Source organism: Rhodnius prolixus, unplaced genomic scaffold (assembly GCF_049639745.1).
Source record: "Rhodnius prolixus isolate KJV_2025 unplaced genomic scaffold, Rpr scaffold_7, whole genome shotgun sequence".
Taxonomy (NCBI): domain Eukaryota; kingdom Metazoa; phylum Arthropoda; class Insecta; order Hemiptera; family Reduviidae; genus Rhodnius; species Rhodnius prolixus.
Window position 1 is genome coordinate 28,682,771 of NW_027411582.1, and position 21,472 is coordinate 28,704,242.

General features: G+C 30.5%; 1 protein-coding gene across 1 annotated transcript in view; it reads left to right on the plus strand.

Annotated features, from left to right (window-relative positions):
* The window catches only part of LOC141447303 (neuropeptide Y receptor type 2-like), a 159,024-nt gene that overhangs the window by 128,946 nt on the left and 8,606 nt on the right, over positions 1-21,472 (plus strand). Inside the window, exon 3 of the mRNA XM_074114730.1 lies at positions 9,165-9,505. Within this exon, the coding sequence (XP_073970831.1) occupies positions 9,165-9,505 (341 nt within the window). The remainder of the gene's footprint in view (positions 1-9,164; positions 9,506-21,472) is intronic.

The following is a 21,472-nucleotide window of genomic DNA, read 5'->3' on the forward strand; positions in this document are numbered from 1 at the left end:
GTAACTTTTCAATTTTATACTAATAAAACTTCTCCTAACGAACTCCTCAGACTTATCTGTATCAAGTTCCTAAAATAAAAAAGTCATAAGTATGTTGTGATATGCCTCATAATTAAATTTTAATCTTGAACTTCACAAAAGTTCAGCCATCACCCTGACTTTAAGGCCAAGAACAGGAATAATTTTGCAGTCGCCTCTTATGACAAGCAGAATTTGCTGTGGATGAAACCTAAATCCCCATCCTAAGGGACAATCAATATTATTGAAGGTATTTCTTGAGATAAGACAAACTAATGAAAATAGTCTGATTGTGAAATAGCAGTTCTTTAGCAAAGCTATTTTGCAAAATTTTGAATTACTAACACATTTTTCAATTAAATATTTGTAGAATCTTTTCTCAAGAATTTTGGGAAATTCTAAAATCCGAAGTTAAAGTTAAATATTTTAAGGTTGTTCCTAAGATACCAACTTACTAAATAAATCATATCAAAATGTAGCATTATCGTCACCTAGTCATGCTAACTTTTCACTGATGCAAAAATCTCCCAATGAATAGTAAATTATTTTCTAGTTGACTGGTAAATATCGAAAAATATAAAAAAATATTCATTCTCTAGTATGGATAAAAGTAAAATTTAAAACATAAATTTTTCATGTAGCTAAAAATATTTTTTTCTTTGAGAAAAAATAAAATATATCAAATATTATTTTATAATGGATAAACAGATGTTTATCAAGATAGTATTTTTTTTCTCTTTATTCAATTATTATTTAATTAAAAGGTTTTCATATTAATTAATTACTCATGTATAAATATTTAATATTAAGTAATAAATATTATTTCCTTTTTGGTGTTATTTAAATACAGTTGAAGGAAAATTTATAACTAGAAGGGAAAAACCGACGTGAATAATTTTGTAAAAAAAATAAATGAAGATAAAATGGATAAAACAGCAGAGTTCTCTTTTAACATTTCTACTTGCTTTTCTCTTGGTTTATGTTTCAGATTTCTATTTACCATATTATGAAAACAATGCATTCACGGATGAAACAATGAATAAAATGCTACATAAAAAATGAAATGAGTTAATATAAAATTATTTACTGGCTTATCATTATTAAAATTCCCATTGAGAAGAATTTAATTTCATTATTTTAAATTTATTCTGAAGCAACAGTAAAGATGGATCTTGCTCCTCGAGAAATTGAAATTTCACTTTAGAAAAATTAAATAATTAATAAAATTAGAAAACTTCTTAGTCTGGTTAATTAAGAAAATAATTAAAAAAAACTTGGCGTGAACAGAAAACTTTTTTCTGAAAGTTGCAAGTTATGCAATTGCATAATTTTTCTGTGTAAAAATGGTTAACCGAAATGGGTCTGAATTAATTTTCTTCTCAAGGGATATATTTTATTATCAAGAAAAATTCCGAACTTTTGAAATCAAATACAAGGTCCTTTGTAGAACAGCTGCATTTTCAATCTGGGTTCATGATTTACACAAGCACTACTGTAATTTAATCTTCTATTGGGGCGCAACTGATCTATGTGGACACACTGCACCTCTTTTGTTGGATTTTGCTCAAGCCTCGCATTACGATCTCACCACTTAATCGATCTTCCAGCTTACTTTATTTCATTTGTCTTTCGCTTGATAAGTTTATTTTGTGTTTCAGTTGTTTTATTGTGTGAAGATTATCATTAACTATACCACTTCTCACATACAATCAGATAAACCTCTTGCTGCCAACTTAATGCCATTTAAATTAATGGGCGTGATGTTTTAAGTAATATAATTTCAAACTAATAACTGTAGTCTATCTGTGGCTCGCATTTAGCCAACTGAATCGGTAAAGCTAACTACTTATCTGCTTGTTCCAACCATACCTCCGTATAAAGCAATATTAATAGCAAGTAAACTGTGATTTAGAACTTCGTTGTTTGTAAACTTGTTTTGCAAAACTTAGCACTAAACTGATCACTTATAATTGTTTCTCTCTAAAATTGAAACCTACTTTTGTTAATACTTAATTTATTCATCCTTTTCAATTAATTTAAATGTGATATTATGGAAGCAATCTAAGTTACACATCTAATTTGAAATTTAGTTCCTTAATATGTATTCTGTTCTGGGATTTAGACTTTCTTTGAAATTAAGTTACAGTCGACTATCCATCGCAAATGTGTTTTAAAGGTACTGAGACAGTTAACTCTTTCAATTACACAAATTTCAACGACATACTACAGATAGATGTTCGCTGACAAGAACAGAATAGACATTCCGGTATATTTTCAAGACTTCTTTAGCAATTTGCTTTAAGATAATGGAAAGAGAGGGTTTATTTTCTTTCAGATGGAATTTTTACTTAACTGAATAATGAGTTATTGCTAGCGACGAGTCAGAGCAAATCATTAAGTATAAGTTTGTGTTTCTTCCCAAAGCATCAACTGTTCGCAATCCCTAAAAATAAAGTGAGAGAGAGTTTAATATGTCACTGTTAACTCTCCAAATAAATAATTCATGATCCCTTGCCTAAATTTATGTTAATCTTCAAGATAATTGAACATTTAAGATAATATGCTCCTTTCCAATACATCTCCATATTTTGAATATGTATATATACTAACGGCACAGGAATGCTTGGTTCAGTTAACACAGTCGATTCGTAGAGATTAGATATTTTCTCTTTGTAGAGGTACATCTATTTAATATTCAACAGATACCCTGTTCGATTTCATAATCAGTCTTCTCCTCGAATCTAGGACAGTCCTCCCTCTCTTGCTTCATTTGTAGTCTTCAACGAATTTCAAGCTGATTTCGATTATATTTTGCACTTAATTTAGTTTAAACGCAGGGAATCTTGATCGCATCAGCTACAATACACAACTGTAAAAAGATATTAAATATTAAATAAATTTTATTCGTTTATATAAAAGAGCAAGATAATAACGCGCCTTAAAAATAACTCATTAAATTTATGTACAAAAAACTAGAACTATAGATGCAGAACTATAAATAAGATTAACTTTACTAATTTATGGAGCCGAACTGTGAGGCTGCTCAAATTCATCCAATCACCCAACAAACTAATCCAATTTGAAGTTCTTCGCCTTATTTTTAACGCTCTTTACTGTCTCTACAATTCAACTCTTCACAAAGACCCGTTCTTTACAGAAGAAAATCCATTCTGGCTTCCTGAATTACTACAATAACCTTGTGTTCCAATTCCAATCCCATTGCGCAACTCTTTTCTAAACCCACACTTCTTTACAATCCTCCACTTTAACCAACGTACTACCGCACGACCTACAAAAGTATTAGCCGCTGGATTCCTAGCTAGAGAATTTCAGCACAGACTGGCTCCACTCAACTCAACTCTCTTATTGTGGCGCAGAATCCTAGAGAAATCAGCGCCCAATTGTGACACTATTATTACTATTATTGGCGAGATATATATTGTGCATGCTGTAAATAAATAAAATAGGAAGAAATAATAATAAAAACTTTCCTAATTAAACTAAAGTCGAACAAGTTCTGCAAACAAAATTAATAAAACAAAACATTTATTTCCCTAATAAAACTGTAGATTTGTTTTCCTAACAAGTTTAGTGACCAGAACAATAAAACAAAATAATATTTTTCTTAAAATAAACGATTATATAAAAGAAATATGTCTATTCATCTTCTTGCAACAGAGACGCAATATCAAATTGATTAAAATAAAACTATCTTCATACAAAACAGAATCTTTGCACAAAGTAAGCTGATCATGCTGCAGAAATAATGAAAAACGAGTAATCTTTTGTAAGATCGAGGTGGCTGCAATAAGATGTTCATGCACATGAGCAACAAAACAGGAGCGTTGCATCACTTAAATCAGCTAAGCTGGCAAATTATAACTAAAATTAATAGCATATGAAAGTGGGATTTCTATGCCTGGGATTTTGAAGTTTATTATTCAGTTTATTTTTGTTCCATCCAATATGGTGAACTAACTATTAAGTGCAATAAACTGAGGTAAATTCAGTAATCTTTGTTTTTATTTTATCTAGAAGCTTGAATCTTCTGAACAGAACACTTTAAGTGAGCCATCACTAAGTAACGACAACCATATACACTCACACAAAGGCATCAGTTTCATTACATCAGCTTGTCCCGGCTAACTCTGTGTTGAATATTCTACACTGCTTCATGCATTTGCATTAGCTTTAATTAATAATGCATAAACCAAAGGAATATTGAAGTTTTTCAAGCTCACATTTAATGTAAACATATTAGTTAATTAAATTTTGGAACTATATCTGAGCTGAATCTTCTAATTGAAAGATAATGAAAACTGAAAAAAAATAGAAAGTAAAAAGCCATGTTCGTGGTTGAAGAAGTGCTTAAACGGGTCGTTTATAACAACCAATTCTAGGAGATTTTAAAGACTGCAATATCTGAGTTAATTTGAAGTAATTTTCATCAAAAGCTTATATCGCATTACGAGTACATCAAATATAGGACGCTCCTACTTTTCTTAAATTAATAAAAAATAAAACAAAAATAAGTCTCCTTCGCTTTTAAAGCTCCTTAGTTGATTATATTAATTGCAAGTTGGTAAAGTGGAAATTCTATGTATTCATTATTATTCAAAAGTTGAAGGCTTCAACCCACAATCCAACGAAGGCGATCCTCATTATCCCAACTTATGTACTCAACTAAGTTCCGCTTAGATTCTAAGATTTATTTCATGATCATGTTGTTTTATAAACCCGAAGTTTATCATAATGAGGAACATAAATACCCCTGTGGTAGGAAATGTAAAAATAACTCCCTGAGGTGAAATTATAAAAACTTGAAATACGCTTCATATTTCCCTTCAACGAAAGTTGTTTATTTTCAAGTTTAAATTTAAATAAACATTTAATCCAAGCGTGGGCGCAGTATCATACAAATTTTTGTATTTGTATATTCCAATAATTAGTTGACTTCGTCGGATAGAATAAGATACTGACTTTCTTAAGTGGGCGACATCTTTTCTTGGTAAAGAGATAAGCCATTTTCTCGACTAGCTACAAAACTCTAAAAGTTTTAAACAACCCTGATCTCTTGCTTTGGGGACTACCATTGCAACAAGGTAGTCCTAACGTAGAGGATAATGAAATAAATCTTGGACAGCCATTCCTAGGGAATCATGCACAATAATTAGTATAAACTGTAACGAAGTTGACCTGTGGAGAAAAGAAAGGCCTAGATTGTTCTAGGGGTTGAGCGACCAAAGTCTATAACGGCCCACCACTGTGTAAACAAAAGGCCGGTCTTTACCTGAGCCGGAGAAGAAAGGGCTAGATTGTTTTAGGAGTTTAGTGACCTGTTTAGTTTAGTTTAGTGGCCTGTAACGGTCCACCCCTGTGTAAAAGCAAGCTAAGGGAGCGACCCCTGTTGGGGTGGTGGCAGTATATGTTTTCCCCAGCCAGTGAGTGGCAGGTGGGAGTGAGACAGATGGCGTTAAGAGTGAGACAGACGGAGTTGGAGTGGGGCAGTCGCAGTTAAAGGGAGGCAGACACAGCTGGAGGTTTTTAGAGAGACACTTTGGAAGGAACAGTCAGTGTTGCGGAGTGCTTCAGAGTTAGCCAGTTGGGCGGTTAGTCAGTTAGTGAGTAGAGCTTTGTTAGTGCACCTGAGACTAGTGCAATTCAGTGCAGTGCGGACCAGTGGTCAGTCGTGGAACATTCTGTGGCGTTACGTAGTGAGTAAGTAACAGTAAACTATTGTGACTGTTGTAAATGTTAACTGTAATGAATAGCGTTAGTTGCTAGTAAATGTTAATGTTAGTAATGTTAATGTGTTAATAAATCAGTCTACTTATAAGTTTAACGAGTTTTATTATTTATCAAACCCACATAAATTAAATTAACTAGTGACAGTCATTAGTTGTGTTGTTAAAGTTTTTAGTAAAAGGACAAAAACTTTACAAAACATTCTTATCGGACTTATGTCCGATTAATATAAAATTAGGGCAATGGAGATCCTGAGTTGGGAACCAGATCTGTTCCATGAATCAATAATAACAGATTTAGGGCACACGTTTGTCAGATATCTCGTAGGCACTAATCTTTTTTGAAGGGAATCTAAAATTGAATATTTAAGAGTTAACTCATATTGACAATTTTCATTATTTACTAATAATTTTTATAAAGGGACTTTGATAATTTAGTACATCTTTGAATTTTTATTAGACAAACTTTTTCTTTAAAATTAATAATTTAAGCTTTAGCTTTCTCACTAAGCAATTAAGCTTCCTTTTCTCAGCGTCCACCCTCTCTGTGATACTCTTAACTTTAATAACTTCATCCAGCTTTCCCTGTTTAAGGACCATTATTTCTAGTTACGTATATTTGTACCAGAAACGTTACTCACTTAGGAAAATAAAAGGATTGAAATGAAAAGAAAATACATTCATTATAATCTGTATTATTAACACCTTATATAGCCTCTCTTAATAACCATTAATAATGGAAACCATAATTTATTTAATAAATAACAGTAAATATTATAAGGCATGTCAAAGCCAAAAAGTTTAACTTAGAATTTGTTACTTTTATCTTAACAATTTACCTGCTAGTGATTGCATTTCATGTTCAAGAAAGTAAATTCCTGAGAACTTCTTTCAGTATCACAGCTTTTAGCCAAAATAAACACTTTCAAGTTTTCAAACTTAAACAAGACTCTATTTATAAATTTATAAAGTTAATTCCTGTGTAAAATACTGACTTAAATACTGGGATGGTATTAAAAGATCCATTTAAATACATTATTTGTTAATAATAATTCAAAATCTTTGGATAAGAACTGTTATTTCTGCATTTTGTTCCAGTTCTAATTGATTAGTTTACCTAGAATGTTTTTATTGGGTTGGTGCATAAATTCAGGCTGTGTGTTTCAGGATTTATTTGCAGATTAGCCCCTTTGTGGCAGATAAACAGCTTAGCTGTAACACTATATTGTGATTATGGCTAAAAGTTGGGTTGGAGAGTGATGAATAGAATGTTAAGTAGATCCGAAGAATATATTCTCCTGTTTAGAAGGGATCCTCAGCCTCAGATGTTGACCTACCTTTTTCTTTTTTAAAGGTTCTTATTTTTTGCTCCAAGGGCTTACCAAAATCTGTTTGATCGATTTTTAAAAAGGCAATCTTTCTAATGGGGAGAAAAATTATTAGATTGCACCATATGAGGTTGAAGTTCAAAATTTAAATCTTCGATTACTGGTTACATTGAACCTGATGAGTTCTACATCCTTGCTGGTTTTCTTAAAGGTGAACCATTTTGTTTGGTTATACCAGAAGGAGGTTTTTTAATCCAAAACTGAATACACACCTAGAGCGGGTAAATTTTTAACGGATGTAATTGACTACTGTTAGGGAAAAGCACAATATTAATGATAATCTCAAAAATACTCACTGCTCATTCTATCGCAAATCTTACTTTTCAAGGAACGGTTTCAGTAGCATGGCCTCGATCAAATGCATGATTTTTATTTTTTTAGATTTTGTCGAAATAAAATCCATTGGTTTGATGAAACGTAAACATCGACAGCTTCTGGGAAACATGTCGAATGCATTCAGTTTATGGTTTGGTAAATAAGCTTCTTTCAGCTGAAAGTTTTCTATTTGTTGGTAAAACTACCAACAAATTAGAAGTACTAAAATCTGAGGAAAGAAATACACGCCTTCCATGAAGCTAGTACCAGGTTCTTATCAATTTTACACATTTATGAACCTGCTCTGAGCAGAATCAAATCACTACCTTAATCGCGACCTCCTATTAATCTTTTCATAACCTGAGGAAAGTACAAAATACAAGTAAAATGGGTACACATCTAAGAAACGTTTGATGAATTTAGTCCATTATTAAGAGAAATTAAAATTAAAAGGGAAGGAGATAAAAAATACTTTTGGTATTTTTTTTAACTGTAGGATTCAATTTAAGATGAATTTATGAATAAAGCATTCATTACTTTGAAATATAAGGCTGCCTTTATGAGCAAACAATTAATGAATAAAATTTCACTCAGCCATAACTACATTTTAATTTTTTATTAAATTTGAGATAATTTTGTATGTTTAAACTGATCATTAAAGAACGATTATATATTTCCGCCATATATAGTGGAATAATTTTAATTAGGCTCCATTTAATTATGATTTTAGGTAACAAATTGATTTTCCACTAATACTCAGTTGTTAAACTGGTCAGCTGAATATATTGATGAGCTTTTAAATGAAACAATACACCCTTTTGATGCAACTGCGTTCAGTGTGTTTGCACCAATGGATTTTACAACAGTTACCTTGGTTTTAAGGTCACCTTCATTTCAGAAATAATTAATTCAGAGAGTAAAAACGATCCAGTAAAATGAAATGCAATGCCAGTAATGAAGAGTTGATTGTCTAGAGGAATTACTGGTTTCCCTATAAACCAGATTCACTTTTGTAGTAAGCTATCTGCCCACAATCAAGGCAGCACTAGTGCAGATGAATAGTTTTCCTGAAAAAATAGACATTATTTTACTTAGTTTTTAATGCCATATTAAAGTTGTTTATGATCTAATGTACTATAATATTCAGTAAACAAGAGTCTGGCATAACAATGCAGAAACAATGAACATTTTTCTTTCGCATTTTAATTGGATGAACCTTATAAAATATCTCCCTGTCTAATTTTCACATAGAAGTAAGAGAAACAAACTTCTATAGAGTTTTGGAGAGAAAGTTTTAGCCAATTAACTAACGACAATAGTTTGCCGCTATTCTATAAGAAACTTTAGAATTTTAACAAAACATTTAAAACTTTGTTTGCCTGATAATTTATATAACTCATCTTAAAGATTTTCAAAATTTGCTTTCCGATATGTCTATGGATGACTAACTGCTTAGTTTTTCTAATAATTTGGTCATCAGAAAACACAACGATTCCGTTCTAACACCGTTTCAGATCAGATTATTATGGCTAGAGTTGGTCTTCTCATTAAGATGATTGATAGGCAAGATGCTAGGCCCTTGTACGGGTAAGGTGTTACCTAACATCTGGTACAAGTGACATTAATCACTGAACAATAGAACCTAATTAATCTTCTTATCATTTGTTTTTCTTAAGATTTGATTATTTTTTTTTTTCAGATATTTCACCATAGTACAAACACCACGAGGAGAAGTCTGCCGAAACGCTAGATGTAGCGTCGCAACAACCATAGCCCTAATTTGGTGTCTGTCGTTTCTATCAATGGTACCATTGCTCATATATCAAGAAGTGGAAATCGTACGCCTGGGCGGATTAATTGTTTACGAAGCCTGTATAGAAAGATGGCCGTCACGGGCCGCTCAAGGCGCTTACACGCTGTCCATCTCAGTCGCCCAATTTGCCTTTCCAGTCTTTGTGCTCAGTACTATACACGCTAGAATTTCTTCTTATTTGAGACTTCACTTATCAACGCCGCCTGTAGATCCTTCTAGTAAGCGAGGTGAGTCTGATTTCCTATGATATTTATTTTATTTTTACTAAGTATTATTACTATATATTTTTTTGGCATTGGCTTTCGCCATACAGCCAGCATCGTCTAGGTGCTTATCACTAGAATATCACTCAATATCCATTCTTACTTATAAATACATTCGCTTCACACATTCATCCCTCTACTATATATGTACAACTATTTACATAAACTACAACTAATGGATGGATCAGTACTCAATATTCCTGCCATCCTTATAGCTTAACCGAAATTAAAATCACGTAATCCTTCTCTAATCATTTTCTTTCATTCATTCTAATCGGCTATAACTTTTAAATACGTTCATATTTCTTTGCTAGCTCTGCTACAGATTTAAGCACATAGATTTTGGTGGAGAATATTATGTCTTCGTACCGAAATGGTGCATCTAGATACCTGTATAAGTCGTCAAACATTGGTTTCCTTTCTACCACATAACGTGGACATATCATTATTATATATTTGAAATCCTCCTTGTAGGTGTAAACGTAAAGGAAATACGAGATATACATCAAGATACACTTATGAAACCTTTCATTTTGCCTAAAAACTTTGTATCCCAAATATCTCGATTTCTTTTATAGAGAATTCATTGAATTTTGGCACAATTATAGACTTTAACTGTCTCCAGAATTTTGAGAAGTTTGATGATTGTAGTTGTAATAGTAGAGGAAATATAAGAAAATCGTTCTGTTCGACTTGGGCGACTATGACGCGCGATCACTAAGTCGAACAATAAACAGAGCAGAACAGTTATTTAGAAATGGGGAATATCTAATTAACAGAAGTTGTTAGGACAATGATAGTGAGGTAATGAGTGAAAAGAGTTTGTGAATCAGCTTTTATTATTATTGTATTAAACGATTATTTTATTTATTTGAAAATTTATTAGGGTATGATGAAAAATTCATGATGTGCTCGCATAAATATGTATATATTTTTATTCTGATTGCTGGAAAGTTATGTTTACGCAGCAAAAGTTATGAGAATGTTCTGGATGAGTGGGAAACATTCTGAGGAAATAAATGTGACAGTTTGAAGTATTCACATCCTGAATAAGTAATGGATGTGATTCGTTTGAAAATGAAAAAAAAGAGGAGAAATACATGGAAACAAATGTTTTCATGACATTTTAAGGGCTCGATATTTTAAATTAGTCTATGTTATTGCTGTGAAAGAAAGCATTGTATTGATTTATTACTTGCGAATTAAAACACAGGAAATACTTGACATCCGAATCCTTAAGAGAAGCAAGATTTACATTTCATGTTCTTACTTTTCGGTTGCAACTCAGATTTTAGGATTTTTTTCTGCTTTTCCTGGCATAATCCGCACAGATGCTTTAGATTATAACAACCCCTACAATATGGAGGTTCTTCCTAAACTTACCATGAACTGTAAGATAGCCTAGTCACCAGACTACTGTAGCTTAAGACCTTCCTTGTTATGGTCTTATCGTGCTTAACTCCAGATATTATTCCTCAGAATTAATGCTTTCTCCTTGAGCCGAGCCATAGGAGAAGTTCCTACGGTACCGCTTAGGAAAGTTTCTGGACTCGAGAATGGAGTAGCTTCCCTATTCCTAGTAGGATAGTTGACAACTTAATTTTTCTAAGTGCTAATATTTGCTGGCATGCTTGCACCCACTTATTATTATTGGAAAAGATGTATCAGTGATTTACCAGTCAAGGGGTGAAGTAGTTTTGGATGCTGCCTGTTCCACTAGTAAGCCAGAAAATCCGAAAAGATGTGAGCTTCCTTAACTTTAAGAATTCTCTACTCAGGTTATTCTCAATGCACTTCTTAATGACCATAATTTCTGGAACAATGAGGAGTAAATTTTTAGAATACCTTCCATGAATATTCAAAACGAATGTTTTAGGATTTTCTCAATAAGTTCAGGACACTCTCATTCCTTAATCATGCCTAGATTCAATAGATACCGCTTCATAAAAATTTCGTTATTCTTCAAATTACTTCCCGAAACAAATATTTATAAAATGTTAGTAGTGAAGAGTGAAATGGAGCTCTATGCTCTCTCTCGCTAAAAGTTTGAGCCTAGGACTGTGTTGGAGTCCAAATCCATCATCTGGAAATGCAATTAAAACTGGTGTCTGTTTTGTTTTTTTCAGATATTATGTTCCTAGAAAACTGAGCGTTCAAAATAAAATTATATAATTTTTTCCCGTTTCAATTTTACTGTTTTAAATTCTAGTAAAAGTTTCATTTAATTAGTAGGTTTGTATTTATAACAACTTTTTCCTAATTATTTCTATTAGTTCAGCAAATATTTGCTTTCTGTAATAGAATATATATATTTGAAACAATATTAGTTTAGTTAATGTAATTTAATAATGAATGTTTATAATGTTGTTATGTTTTGTTCCAATTGTTTTGAAAACTAAATTAATTTGCAACAAATCTATGTTTTATATTTTTACTTCTAACATACTTTTGTTTCGAACAAAGATGATATTTTAGAAGCAATAGAAGTTTCTCCATAAACTAACACCATTATATCTCTACTTAGCCAACCGTAAATCAATTTAACTCCAGAAATTAATATCGGTCTAGATCAATAATGGAGCAAATAGTAATACTGCTACCAAACCAACATATTCTATACAGGAAAATCATATTAGAGCTGCATTTAAAATGCATTGGGTTTTTTTTATTTGTGTATTTATGTACAGGATCCGGAGTATTAGGGCACTTTTTTTTCTTTTTTTTTCTAAAGTAATTCCTGAGAATATCTTATAAGTGCTTAAAGTTCATCCACACCATCTGATCCCATCAGATAACCTCATCTGCACAAACTTGCAGTTAAAACTCATTCCTATCAGGAAGGGGGCGACAGAATGATTAGAATAAAAGGAAAATAAAAGAGTTTAGGTTACCAAAAATGTTTTTTTTTTCTCTCCGAAAAGAGATTATTGGGGCTGCATAATGTTGATTAATTAAATCAAAAACGTATCAAGTAAAATGATTTCAAAACAAAACTGACTGCTTATGGATAAATCGTAAAATGAATTAATAAAAGAGAAGGCAAAGATTATTAACAGTTTATATCATATACAAATACGATATATAATAAATATGAATAGCGTTGGGTAGGCAATGAAGTTAATGGGTAGTCTTTAGCAGAGAATTAAGTAAAACAAAGTAATCCCTATTTTTTTTTAGGGCTATCAATTTGAACGCTCAGTCTACGTTTAATTCCAGACGATTTGCTTAAAAATCTGCATTTTTATGATGAAATATGAAATATGGGTGGTTAGCTATTAAAGATTAAGAAAGACAACATTCTTTATTTCGAAAAACATTTTGAGCAAGCTCAGTATTGGAGCCTAAAGTTGAGTTTAAGCCACCTAATGATTGGGTCATCATAACTAACTACTATGCTTTTATGCTATCTTGTCAAAATAAAAAATAAAAAAAGTTATATTTGTGAATATTTAAATAAAAACTTTAGAATAAAAAAAAACGAAAATGTTTACAAAAAATAATAGAACCAATAATTTCCCATTATACTTATTTACTAAGTAATTAAGAAAGGCTGGTAGACAAGTAAAAAGAGTGAAGTGGAAAGGGCTAAAGGGTTCCATAACTATGTGAAGTAGTTGGTTGCTTTTGAAGTGTGCATTTCAAAGATAACTTTCTAACAAACTTTCTAGAGTGCTATAAATAAAGTGCATGTCTAATAATTGAAATTTCAGAGTTAAACTTTATTATTTAACTTGAAAACTATTTTTAAGGCTAATACAGTTTCATTAGTAAACTTTACAAATCTAATAAAGTTAAATGAAGATGGAATGGCTGTAATTCACGCTCATATTTCATAATAGAATATGTTTATGTAAAAAGGTACAATTTGTTTATTCCTCAATTTCTTATCTTAGAGGAAGAGGCTTTTAACTTAATTTGATGGAAATGAATATGGAAGTATAAACTTACCTCCGACGATAGCAAAAATAGTCTCGTTAACTTCTATAACTAGATAAAAATATTGTAATCTTGTTGAATTTCCACCGGAATTATTTTGCGGATCGTTGAAGCCGGAAGTTTTTTTTTCCGGAAGTGTTGCTAAAAATAAAATTCCGAATTTGTAGTAAAAATCTCAGAACAGTGAGTACTGAATAGATTTTATTCCCACAGATATCTAATTGTTTCTCTTAACTTTGTTTAAAGATAATTTGGATAATTTATCTCAGAAAATTGAATTTATGGAGTACGGTAGAATATATTATTTAACATCTTGAATATGTTTTCGGCAGATTATTTAAACAAAAACAAAAGAGCGATCTTTTTGTATGTATTTTCAGTCTAACTCACAAAGGAGAAAGTTCAAATTTGAGGTTTAGTTAAGGCAATTAATGTTTTGGTCCCAAAAAGCAGAAGTTTTACTTTAATCTATTGATTTTTGAGTAGTTATTGTTTCTCAAAACCAGCATGTAACCATTCTCTTTCAATTTATGAAACTGATTATTTATTTAAAGAACCAGAACTTTGATTTAACACATGTTCTCAAGAAAACAATTTACAACACTTCTAAAAGAAAGGGAATTTCCTAAAATAATTCTTTTCTTTTCTTGTTTCATAAATGGTCCTGTAATTTATATATAATATATATAACATTTACGGGAGATTAAGCCCCTTAAATTGAGAAATATAAGGAAATCGCTTGACCGGTAATTATTTGTACTTCTGAGACATTATTATTATTTTTTAATAACTTATGAGATAACCAAAATGGTCCGTTAATTAGTAAACTTATTCATGTTATGGACAATATAAACAAATAGTATTAGATGATTGGTGAATTCTCGGGTCCGAAGTACCTATTCTTAGATTTTTTTCTACTAGGAGCTTTTTACTACAGCTTAATACTTCGGTTATTAAAAATCTGTGGAGATATTTTAATTACAGTTAATAAAAGAGTGAATGATAAGCTTGGTATGGAAACCCTTGTCATCTATTTCTAAAAATTTTAGTTGAAAAGAAAGCAAATTAATGTTAGTTCAATATTTTATGTCCTAGACAACTCTGTCCTAGTGATTCTCAACCACTTGCCGCCACATTTTAGAAATGTATACAATAAAAATTATATATTAAATGTAGAAGACGATAAGAGAGTAGCATTATCATTTTAAGGGAACGTTCTCCAGAAGGCTGTGTAAAGATTCCGGAGGTGCCTGTAGCAACAAATATTGATGTCTATGACAACTCTTTCATTAAAAAAGCAAAAATTATACAAACTCTTTTCTGGAAGAGAAAACTAAAACTAAATTGAATAGTTCTGATTATTCCTTTCGTTGTAAACAGGACTATTCAAAATAATATTTTAATAATTTGAATCTTTCAACGGTTTTAATGAAATACGAGTATTTAAATTAAATTTAATTTGAAAAGTGTTTTATTTTTTTGCTGGCTTAAATTGCTTTAAATTTGCAAATATTTTAAATCATTAAGTAAATAAAGAATTTAAATATAATTTATCTAAAAGCATTTTATAATTCGCGCATTCCTCTTAGTTATTGTGCTTTCATGTTATAAAGATTTCAACCAGTATCTCAGTTAAGAAGCTTTTAACAGATTAATCTTTCACGATGAAATTTAGTTAAAAATCCTTTTAATAAAAATCTGTGAAGATATTTTAATTACAGTTAATAAAAGAGTGAATGATAAGCTTGGTATGGAAACCCTTGTCATCTATTTCTAAAAATTTTAGTTGAAAAGAAAGCAAATTAATGTTAGTTCAATATTTTATGTCCTAGACAACTCTGTCCTAGTGATTCTCAACCACTTGCCGCCACATTTTAGAAATGTATACAATAAAAATTATATATTAAATGTAGAAGACGATAAGAGAGTAGCATTATCATTTTAAGGGAACGTTCTCCAGAAGGCTGTGTAAAGATTCCGGAGGTGCCTGTAGCAACAAATATTGATGTCTATGACATCTCTTTCATTAAAAAAGCAAAAATTATACAAACTCTTTTCTGGAAGAGAAAACTAAAACTAAATTGAATAGTTCTGATTATTCCTTTCGTTGTAAACAGGACTATTCAAAATAATATTTTAATAATTTGAATCTTTCAACGGTTTTAATGAAATACGAGTATTTAAATTAAATTTAATTTGAAAAGTGTTTTATTTTTTTGCTGGCTTAAATTGCTTTAAATTTGCAAATATTTTAAATCATTAAGTAAATAAAGAATTTAAATATAATTTATCTAAAAGCATTTTATAATTCGCGCATTCCTCTTAGTTATTGTGCTTTCATGTTATAAAGATTTCAACCAGTATCTCAGTTAAGAAGCTTTTAACAGATTAATCTTTCACGATGAAATTTAGTTAAAAATCCTTTTAATAAAAATCTGTGAAGATATTTTAATTACAGTTAATAAAAGAGTGAATGATAAAAAAAAAAAAGCGTAAGTGCATTTTACATAAATTAAAAGCACCAACAACTAAATTAAAATTTTGTTTGCCTTAATTCTTTTATGAGAAAGGGTAATACTTTTGTAAAGCAAACAGAAGTTTAAATGGGTACCATGTAACATAAAAGAGAAACCATTAAAAAAAGTTTATCAGTAGCCCTAAATTAAATTTGATTGGTTTTCACTTCAAGAGTTAGTAAACACTTTCATTAAATCATCAATATATGATCCCCTTTCATGATAATATAATTGCAACCATTGATTCATTATTTCAAGATTGAAAAGTTATAGTTTTGTCTTTAGTTTCAAATATAATTCTATTTATTACTTAAGTTTTAATATAAATCTGTCAATTGTAGAAATAAGTGTAGGTAAGCGAAGAGATATTTCTTGTTCGTTTTATTATAATGATTTGCGAATATGATTAATAGCCAACTAATTAATACCAGTTTATTTTAAGCTAATGAAGGAATTTGGTTGCATGTTAAGTAGCATTTAAGTTCGAGGAAGCTTGGTATGGAAACCCTTGTCATCTATTTCTAAAAATTTTAGTTGAAAAAAAAGCAAATTAATGTTAGTTCAACAATTTATGTTATGTCCTAGACCAGGGATCGGCAACCTATTTCAAGTAGAGAGCCATTTCTTCTTAAATAATTTTAATAAATCTTACCAAGAGCCGCAAGGATGATAGTGTAAAAAAATTCTGTAGATCATTTGTATTCGCAAATTGTTATTTTATGGTATTCAATAAGATTTAAATGTTTGATATATTTATTTTCACATATTGCAAAGTAAATAAACAAATAAATAATAACTTAACGAATGAAAAGGCGGCAGTCTTACAATATAAATCAAGTACTTTATTTTCATATTGTATAATTCTATTCAATTTCTAACCTATCACATTTAAAATTATTTTTGAAAAAATATCTTTAATAAATGGAAATTTCATTCGTTTCAATAAAATTAAAATATACAATATACGATATTTTGGGCAAGCTGAAAAGCCACATAATTTCGATAAAAGAGCCGCATGCGGCTCGTGAGCCGCGGGTTGCCGACACCTGTCCTAGACAACTCTGTCGTAGTGATTCTCAACCACTGTGCCGCGACACTTGCCGCCAAATTTTAGAAATGCATACAATAAAAATTATATATTAAATGTAGAAGACGATATTGAGAGAGTAGCATTATCATTTATACCACCAAATATAAACTGTAATTATCAAAAAACATCAAGCTCAAATTTCTCATTAAAAGTATTCTTATTATTAACTTGTAATTAATCCCTTAATTAACATATACTGTCATTTTTGTAGTACACATTATTTTATTTTATATTGAAAATAAACAAACTATTTTACACAGTGTATTGTGGTAAGTATGGATTTCACTGCGAACTCCCTTTTATTTATCTACACAAGCAATTTATCTACCATTACAATTAATGTAATTCCTATTGATTAGTAGATCAAACTACCTTTTGCCCAACTGTGCCACAGCGATAATGATGCTGCATTAAGTTAACAAAATGTTATTGCGTTAATTCCGCACAAGAAGTTATACATGCATGAACATGAACTTACACACAAGGTAGAAATCCCCAGCTTAAGATAAAATAGATTTTCTTTTGTTTTTAATTTCTTCTACAGAAAATCTAATTTCCTTATATTGTTCAGTTCAGAACATTTTCATAGCCCCAAGGCACGCTTGTTTCTTTTCTCTGTAGTGACCTAATTTCTTTTGTTTGTCTTTGTTTTGATTGTCCTCTTTATTTTTCTTCAAACAACACAATTATTTATATCCGGTAGGTTAATGTCTCATCCTTACTTCCTTAAATTGTTTCCATTTTTTTTTTTCAATTATAAATTATCAAACAAAAATGTAATTTTCTTGCTCTGACTATTTTTTTTAATAAAATATTTTTTGTTCAGTGAAAAGAACCACTTCATTTTTCACATGGGTTTATTTGCATGAGGGTCTGCTTCATTTGATAAATTATAAAAATTAAAATTTAATCGAGTAAAATTACTTAAATATCAATTGTAATAAAATTTCCAAAAATCAATTTGTACATTCTAAATCTGCCACTGGTATCAGAGGTAAAAGCTCATAATACTTTTACTCCGTAAAAGAGTATTTTTTTGAAATTCCCAGGTAATTTCCTAATTTTTTACTCTTATTTTAAGTTCTGTTGCTAAATTCTGTCGAAAAATTCTGTATAATTGAGCTCTTTCATAGATATTAGGGTTTAGTGGCAAAATACAGTTATTTGCTGGTCATTCTAGCAAATATTTCCCATTTTTCCTTCGTTTTTGGTTATATTTTTTAATTAGAGCGACCTAATATGTATATTCTAGCTCTGCTTTAGATATCGGCAATGAGAGCAAGAATACTGTTATTAGCTGCTAATTTTGGCCAATATTTCCCATTTTTTTCATCGTTTTTGAAGTTATATTTCTTTATTAGAGCGACCTAATATGTATATTTTAGCTCTGCTTTAGATATCGGCAATGAGAGCAAGAATACTGTTATTAGCTGCTAATTTTAGCGAATATTTCTCATTTTTTCCATATTTTTTGAAGTTATATTTTTTAATTAGAGCAACCTAATATGTATATTCTAGCTCTGCTTTAGATATCGGCAATGAGAGCAAGAATACTGTTATTAGCTGCTAATTTTGGCCAATATTTCCCATTTTTTCCATCGTTTTTGAAGTTATATTTCTTTATTAGAGCGACCTAATATGTATATTCTAACTCTGCTTTAGATATCGGCAATGAGAGCAAGAATACTGTTATTAGCTGCTAATTTTGGCCAATATTTCCCATTTTTTCCATCGTTTTTGAAGTTATATTTCTTTATTAGAGCGACCTAATATGTATATTCTAGCTCTGCTTTAGATATCGGCAATGAGAGCAAGAATACTGTTATTAGCTGCTAATTTTGGCCAATATTTCCCATTTTTTCCATCGTTTTTGAAGTTATATTTCTTTATTAGAGCGACCTAATATGTATATTCTAACTCTGCTTTAGATATCGGCAATGAGAGCAAGAATACTGTTATTAGCTGCTAATTTTGGCCAATATTTCCCATTTTTTCCATCGTTTTTGAAGTTATATTTCTTTATTAGAGCGACCTAATATGTATATTCTAACTCTGCTTTAGATATCGGCAATGAGAGCAAGAATACTGTTATTAGCTGCTAATTTTGGCCAATATTTCCCATTTTTTCCATATTTTTTGAAGTTATATTTTTTAATTAGAGCGACCTAATATGTATATTCTAGCTCTGCTTTAGATATCGGCAATGAGAGCAAGAATACTGTTATTAGCTGCTAATTTTGGCCAATATTTCCCATTTTTTTCATCGTTTTTGAAGTTATATTTCTTTATTAGAGCGACCTAATATGTATATTCTAACTCTGCTTTAGATATCGGCAATGAGAGCAAGAATACTGTTATTAGATGGTCATTCAAGCTTTTGCTGTCTAATTTTTCTATCATTTTTGAAGTTTTTGTTTCAAATTATGACTACTGTGTATATTCTATGTAGTTCTATATCCAAATAATAGAGTTTTAATATGTATATATTTGCTCTGCCACAGATATTTCTACATCAGTTTAAAAACTTGAATATAAGTGTTGATTAAAAGAGAAAATTTACATAAATCAGAGAATATAAATATTTCATTCATAATTGAGCTCGTAGTTTCAACCAGTAAGAAACCTTTGAAAAAGGTTTTTTTAATGCGAATTAGTTTCTCATTTTTTCCCAATTTTTCTTACTATTATTGGGGTTTCAACAATGTTTTCATGATCATACATAAGTTAATAAAAACAATGGAAATAGATTTTCGGAAATTTTATAACAGCTGATATCAATATTTTACTGCATTAAATTTTCATTGATATTTTTTAGAATTTATTAGATGTCACAGACATTTATTTTGTGATGGCCATTTTCATCTATACTCGCTTCTTCAAGTTACCACTTATTCCGATCCATGGCAATTTTATTTTTTATTTTAATTATCGCGGTGTCAAAAGTTTTACCACAGAAGAGGAGATCAAAGAAGGTTTTATTGAATACTTTTGTCTTCAAAGAACTTCTGTGGTAACAAAGAGGAATAGAATTACCGACATCAAGTGGATTACAGTTTGTGAAAAATAAACTAGCAATCTTTCTATTCCTTAAAGTGAACGCCAAAAACTTTTGAAGTACTCCAGAAACTAAAACACCACTTTCTGCTTTGAACTTTTCTTAATTCTGGCCAATTTAATTTTTGTTCACTTTTGAATTTAAAACCTATTTTTTATTTTTTTTTAACGTACTCTAAAATCCCATATATCGAGATAGATTAGCTTTTTCGTAAAATAACAACCATATAAAAGGCTTTGCAGGCATATGTCATATGTCAAAATTATTGATTCGTTGGTAGCGACGCTGTTGTGTCATTTTTAGTAACACTTGAATTTAAATGTCAATTGAACTCTATAATTGGTTTATTTAAAAGGAACAAAAAAAAGTTTGAGCTAAGTTATTTTTAGCTCCCGATCATACGTCATAAAACATTAAAATGGGTCATACTCTCATTCTAGAATTGCTTATTTTATTAGTTGCGAAAATAATTACTCTGAGATTACGTTAAGAGATTAAATATTAAATTTAATTTATCTCTTAGAGATTGTTGAGAATTGTTTTACATTGGACACTTGATTCATGTTTTATTTCCTAGTTTGTCTTTTTTGTTAGCGAAAATATATCTTGGCAATGTCCTCCGTTTGATGACTTCAACACTCGAAGAGTGGGCTCAAAGGGATTTTAAAAAACAAATAAACAAAATAAAAGAAAACAGTAATTACTGAAGATTACACATTTGTCAAGATGCCATGTGCAATGCTGCAAGAAGGCTTAGAGTAAAATAAAATTCTTTGATCAAGCGTTGCGAGTGTCGCTGCTATAGCACAATTTCTTTGCGAGGCTCACGTATCTCAGGCGTTATAATCGCCGAATCTAAAGATAAGGTCTTAACGCCCCAGCTTTCATGCTTTCATGTAAAAGGATACCTCTATGAGTTTGATTGATTACAGTTTCAAGAAGGGGTGGTGGCTTAACAGAGAGTCAATGCTAGCTAAAAAATAGATCTTTTGTGATTCATTCATGTATCAGCCGTAGTCCTGGAATTCAACCTTCTTATAAAGTATAAACAATCCGCAATTTGGAATAAGAGTGAATATGTGTGTGTTTAGCTCTCGTTTGCCTGTAGATACACTAAATCCTATTACAATAGTTGAACTAGCTCTACAGGTTCTATGGAACTGTGCGTGGTGACAGATTTGTGATAGTTAGATTGCTATATCCACAATGACGTCAAGTTTCCTGTAAAAGAGAGTAGTCCACTTCCCACTACTTCGCAATAAGAGGTAATTTAAAATATTCTAAAAGAAAGAAAAGTTTAAAAAAAGTAGGAGCCAATAACAAAAGGACAAAAA